Here is a 6,496-nt window from a genome sequence, read left to right on the forward strand (position 1 = left end):
GTTATGTAAATGCTTGTCACTTTTTGATTGATTGTTTATTTAGTATTTTATTAATTCTATTTCTTGAACTGTATTGTTGGTTAAGGGCTTTTAAGTCAGCATTTCACAGTATGGTTTGTATTCCGCGCATGTGACAAATAAAATTGTATTTGATTTGAGCCTGAGGTATCTGGGAGTTTAGATGTGTTGTGTGTTGAGCCTGAGATATCTGGGAGTTTAGATGGGTTGAGTCTGAGGTATCTGGGAGTTTAGATGTGTTGAGTCTGAGGTATCTGGGAGTTTAGATGTGTTGTGTGTTGAGCCTGAGATATCTGGGAGTTTAGATGGGTTGAGTCTGAGGTATCTGGGAGTTTAGATGTGTTGAGTCTGAGGTATCTGGGAGTTTAGATGTGTTGTGTGTTGAGCCTGAGATATCTGGGAGTTTAGATGGGTTGAGTCTGAGGTATCTGGGAGTTTAGATGTGTTGAGTCTGAGGTATCTGGGAGTTTAGATGTGTTGAGTCTGAGGTATCTGGGAGTTTAGATGTGTTGTGTGTTGAGTCTGAGGTATCTGGGAGTTTAGATGTGTTGAGCCTGAGGTATCTGGGAGTTTAGATGTGTTGAGTCTGAGGTATCTGAGAGTATAGATGTGTTGTGTGTTGAGTCTGAGGTATCTGGGAGTATAGATGTGTTGAGCCTGAGGTATCTGGGAGTTTAGATGTGTTGAGCCTGAGATATCTTGGAGTTTAGATGTGTTGAGCCTGAGATATCTGGGAGTTTAGATGTGTTGAGCCTGAGATATCTGGGAGTTTAGATGTGTTGTGTGTTGAGCCTGAGATATCTGGGAGTTTAGATGGGTTGAGTCTGATGTATCTGGGAGTTTAGATGTGTTGAGTCTGAGGTATCTGGGAGTTTAGATGTGTTGAGCCTGAGGTATCTGGGAGTTTAGATGTGTTGAGCCTGAGATACTACTCTATGATAATACATTAACATGGCTATAACCCTAATGTCACGGTAGATAGGTCCCCAGATCCTCAAAAGGTTATACAGCTGCACCATCGAGAGCATCCTGACCAGTTGCATCACCGCCTTGAATGGCATCTGCTCGGCATCTGACTGTAAGGCGCTACATTTAGTAAATGTTTTCTTGAAACTGCATTGTTGGTTAAGTGCTTTGTGATGATGTGCGCTGAGAGTCAGGAAGCAAGTTCAGTGAGTGTTTTAATAAATTAACGGAAGTAAATACAAAACAAGAAACTTGAACAGCAGACAGACAGGAAACTGAAACAGAAACAATAACGTCTGGGGAAGGAACCAAAGGGAGTGACATATATAGGGAAGGAACCAAAGGGAGTGACATATCCCTATGGAAGGAGCCAAAGGGAGAGACATATATAGGGAAGGAACCAAAGGGAGTGACATATCCCTATGGAAGGAGCCAAAGGGAGAGACATATATAGGGAAGGAACCAAAGGGAGAGACATATATAGGGAAGGTACCAAAGGGAGGGACATATATAGGGAAGGTACCAAAGGAAGTGACACATATAGGGAAGGAACCAAAGGGAGGTACATATATAGGAAAGGAACCAAAGGGAGTGACATATATAGGGAAGGAACCAAAGGGAGTGGCATATATAGGGAAGAAACCAAAGGGAGTGGCATATATAGGGAAGGAACCAAAGGGAATGACAAATATAGGGAAGGAACCAAAGGGAATGACATATATAGGGAAGGAACCAAAGGGAATGACATATATAGGGAAGGAACCAAAGGGAGTGACATATATAGGGAAGGAACCAAAGGGAGTGGCATATATAGGGAAGGAACCAAAGGGAATGACAAATATAGGGAAGGAACCAAAGGGAATGACATATATAGGGAAGGAACCAATGGGAGAGACATATATAGGGAAGGAACCAAAGGGAGAGACATATATAGGGAAGGAACCAAAGGGAATGACATATATAGGGAAGGAACCAATGGGAGAGACATATATAGGGAAGGAACCAAAGGGAGTGACATATATAGGGAAGGAACCAAAGGGAGTGACATATATTGGGAAGGAACCAAAGGGAGTGACATATACAGGGAAGGAACCAAAGGGAGGGACATATATAGGGAAGGAACCAAAGGGAGTGACATATATTGGGAAGGAACCAAAGGGAGTGACATATATAGGGAAGGAACCAAAGGGAGTGACATATATAGAGAAGGAACCAAAGGGAGTGACATATATAGGGCAGGAACCAAAGGGAGAGATATATATATAGTGGGGCAAAAAAGTATTTAGTCAGCCACCAATTGTGCAAGTTCTCCCTCTTAAAAAGATGAGAGAGGCCTGTAATTTTTGTCATAGGTACACTTCAACTATGACAGGCAAATTAATAAGATCCAGAAAATCACATTGTAGGATTTTTTATGAATTTATTTGAAAATTATGGTGGAAAATAAGCTTGTAAGTAATCATTGCACGGTATTCTTGTTGTATTCGGTGCGTGTGACAAAGGCTTTAAAAGGCTTTAAAACGACAAAGTTTTCTCTCAGCCTCATGGCTAAATGTGTAAAATTGCAGGATATTAGCTAGCAACAACAACATATCTCTACCCCATGACCAAATGTGTAGAATTGCAGGATATTAGCTAGCAACAACAACATATCTCTACCCCATGACTAAATGTGTAGAATTGCAGGATATTAACTAGCAACAACAAAATATCTCTACTCCCATGACAAAGTGTAGAATTGCAGGATATTAGCTAGCAACAACAACATATCTCTACTCCATGACAAAATGTGTAGAATTGCAGGATATTAGCTAGCAACAACAACATATCTCTACCCCCATGACAAAATGTGTAAAATTACAGGATATTAACTAGCAACAACAACATCTCTCTACCTCATGACAAAATGTGTAGAATTGCAGGATATTAGCTAACAACAACAACATATCTCTACCCCATGACAAAATGTGTAGAATTGCAGGATATTAGCTAACAACAACAACATATCTCTACCCCATGACCAAATGTGTAGAATTGCAGGATATTAGCTAGCAACAACAACATATCTCTACCCCATGACAAAATGTGTAGAATTGCAGGATATTAACTAGCAACAACAACAACATCTCTCTACCCCATGACAAAATGTGTAGAATTGCAGGATATTAACTAGCAACAACAACAACATCTCTCTACCCCATGACAAAATGTGTAGAATTGCAGTTAAATTCGCTGGAACACTGAAGAAAAGAAATGCTCTCTTCGATGCCATTTAGAGGGGCCTTTAAAATGTTCCTTCCCCAGTGCCCAGGAACATGGTGGGTCCAGCCAAACACTGCCAAGGTTATAGCAAAACTCTTTCTATGTTATTTTATCTCACTCAAGTTGTGTTCTGATAATTTAATAACAGGAGGGTGGGGGTGGGGGTTACCCTGATGAATTTACTACCACAAAAGGTGTCCCCGCACCCAAGACGGTTGAGAACACCTGCTCTGATTGGACTAAATTTGGGACTGTTAAGTCTTTGTTCTCTGAAGTTTCTGTTCTGTAGAGATGTGATGTTCTGGTGTGTCGGGCCACCTCCGTGAGATGCTTTAACTAACTGAAGATTAACGACACAAATAGGCATCAATACTGGCCTGTCTGATTTGACAGGACATTTGTCTCAGCGTAATGGCTATGGTTTTTACTGCTCTTAGCTCCATTTCACTGTGATATGTTTATGACAGTAATCTGATTCACTGTACAAGCTGGTTCGTGGGTAATCGTTCCCATATTTCACTGTGATATGTGTATGACAGTAATCTGATTCACTGTACCAGTCGGTTCATGGGGCGGCAGGGTAGCCTAGTGGTTAAAGAGTTGGACTAGTAACCGGAAGGTTGCAAGTTCATATCCCCCGAGCTGACAAGGTACAATTCTGTTGTTCTGCCCCTGAACAGGCAGTTAACCCACTGTTCCTAGGCCGTCATTGAAAATAAGAATTTGTTCTTAACTGACTTGCCTGGTTAAATAAAGGTCAAATCTCATATTTATATATATTATATATATACGTGTGTGTGTGTGTGTATTGGCCTGTGTGTGGTGCAGGTGTGTTCCTCCCCCTAGCCGTGTCCTGTGGGGTGTTGATGCCTGCCTCGTGTCACCCTGTGTGTGTGTTCCTCCCCCTAGCTGTGGCGTTTGGCGTGCAGATGCCTCGTGTCACCCTGTGTGTGTGTTCCTCCCCCTAGCCGTGGCGTGTGGCGTGCAGATGCCTGCCTCATGTGTCTCCCTGTGTGTGTGTTCCTCCCCCCAGCCGTGGCGTGTGGGGTGTTGATGCCTGCCTCGTGTCACCCTGTGTGTGTGTTCCTCCCCCTAGCTGTGGCGTTTGGCGTGCAGATGCCTCGTGTCACCCTGTGTGTGTGTTCCTCCCCAGTCACCCTGTGTGAGTGTTCTTCCCCCTAGCTGTGGCGTGTGGCGTGCAGATGCCTGCCTCATGTGTCTCCCTGTGTGTGTGTTCCTCCCCCCAGCCGTGGCGTGTGGCGTGCAGATGCCTGCCTCATGTGTCACCCTGTGTGTGTGTTCCTCCCCCTAGCCGTGGCGTGTGGCGTGCAGATGCCTCATGTGTCACCCTGTGTGTGTTCCTCCCCCTAGCCGTGGCGTGTGGCGTGCAGATGCCTCATGTGTCACCCTGTGTGTGTTCCTCCCCCCAGCCGTGGCGTGTGGCGTGCAGATGCCTCATGTGTCACCCTGTGTGTGTTCCTCCCCCTAGCCGTGGCGTGTGGCGTGCAGATGCCTCATGTGTCACCCTGTGTGTGTTCCTCCCCCCAGCCGTGGCGTGTGGCGTGCAGATGCCTGCCTCGTGTCTCCCTGTGTGTGTGTTCCTCCCCCTAGCCGTGGCGTGTGGCGTGCAGATGCCTCATGTGTCACCCTGTGTGTGTTCCTCCCCCTAGCCGTGGCGTGCAGATGCCTCATGTGTCACCCTGTGTGTGTTCCTCCCCCTAGCCGTGGCGTGTGGCGTGCAGATGCCTGCCTCATGTGTCTCCCTGTGTGTGTGTTCCTCCCCCTAGCCGTGGCGTGCAGATGCCTCATGTGTCACCCTGTGTGTGTTCCTCCCCCTAGCCGTGGCGTGTGGCGTGCAGATGCCTGCCTCATGTGTCTCCCTGTGTGTGTGTTCCTCCCCCTAGCCGTGGCGTGTGGCGTGCAGATGCCTCGTGTCACCCTGTGTGTGTGTTCCTCCCCCTAGCCGTGGCGTGCAGATGCCTCATGTGTCACCCTGTGTGTGTGTTCCTCCCCCTAGCCGTGGCGTGTGGCGTGCAGATGCCTCATGTGTCACCCTGTGTGTGTGTTCCTCCCCCTAGCCGTGGCGTGTGGCGTGCAGATGCCTCATGTGTCACCCTGTGTGTGTGTTCCTCCCCCTAGCCGTGGCGTGTGGCGTGCAGATGCCTCATGTGTCACCCTGTGTGTGTGTTCCTCCCCCTAGCCGTGGCGTGTGGCGTGCCCACTGCTCCACTGAATGGAGGCGTCCAGGCTGTTGATTACTCCGTGGCAGCACGTTTAACCTACTTCTGCAACAACGGCTTCAGGCTCTCCTCCAAGGATCTCACCGCCACCGTCTGCCAGCCTGACGGCACATGGAGCAACCACAACAAGATACCTCGCTGCCCAGGTAGGAAGGGAGATATGATTAACACACACACTCATGGAGCAGCCACAACATAATACCAGACTGCCCAGGTAGGAAGGGAGATGAGATTAACACACACACTCATGGAGCAGCCACAACATAATACCAGACTGCCCAGGTAGGAAGGGAGATGAGATTAACACACACACTACAGAACCAGTCTGTCTGTCAGGGATGTCAATGGGGGGGTTTATTCTTGTTTTTTCAAGTAAAGAAATAAAGAACACACACCTTTTGGTGAGGTGTTGACTAATGAACGACATATTAAACTGTCTCCTTTTGGTGAGGTGTTGACAGATTAAACTGTCTCCCTTTTGGTGAGGTGTTGACAGATTAAACTGTCTCCCTTTTGGTGAGGTGTTGACAGATTAAACTGTCTCCCTTTTGGTGAGGTGTTGACTAATGAATGACAGATTAAACTGTCTCCTTTTGGTGAGGTGTTGACTAATGAACGACATATTAAACTGTTCCCTTTTGGTGAGGTGTTGACAGATTAAACTGTCTCCCTTTTGGTGAGGTGTTGACAGATTAAACTGTCTCCCTTTTGGTGAGGTGTTGACTAATGAATGACAGATTAAACTGTCTCCTTTTGGTGAGGTGTTGACTAATGAACGACAGATTAAACTGTCTCCCTTTTGGTGAGGCGTTGACAGATTAAACTGTCTCCCTTTTGGTGAGGTGTTGACAGATTAAACTTCTCCCTTTTGGTGAGGTGTTGACAGATTAAACTGTCTCCCTTTTGGTGAGGTGTTGACTAATGAATGACAGATTAAACTGTCTCCCTTTTTTGTGAGGTGTTGACTAATGAACGACAGATTAAACTGTCTCCCTTTTGGTGAGGTGTTG

The 6,496-nt window shown here is 46.2% G+C and overlaps 1 protein-coding gene across 2 annotated transcripts in view; it reads left to right on the top strand.

The window, feature by feature from the left end:
• The window catches only part of LOC110512917 (CUB and sushi domain-containing protein 3), a 522,509-nt gene that overhangs the window by 417,798 nt on the left and 98,215 nt on the right, over window positions 1-6,496 (top strand). For both annotated transcript variants that reach the window (XM_090215889.1, XM_090215891.1), the window contains exon 51: window positions 5,447-5,632. In XM_090215889.1, coding sequence (XP_090072015.1) covers window positions 5,447-5,632 — 186 coding nt within the window. The remainder of the gene's footprint in view (window positions 1-5,446; window positions 5,633-6,496) is intronic.

Source organism: Oncorhynchus mykiss, chromosome 2 (genome assembly GCF_057628025.1).
Source record: "Oncorhynchus mykiss isolate SJ-2025 chromosome 2, ASM5762802v1, whole genome shotgun sequence".
Classification (NCBI taxonomy): domain Eukaryota; kingdom Metazoa; phylum Chordata; class Actinopteri; order Salmoniformes; family Salmonidae; genus Oncorhynchus; species Oncorhynchus mykiss.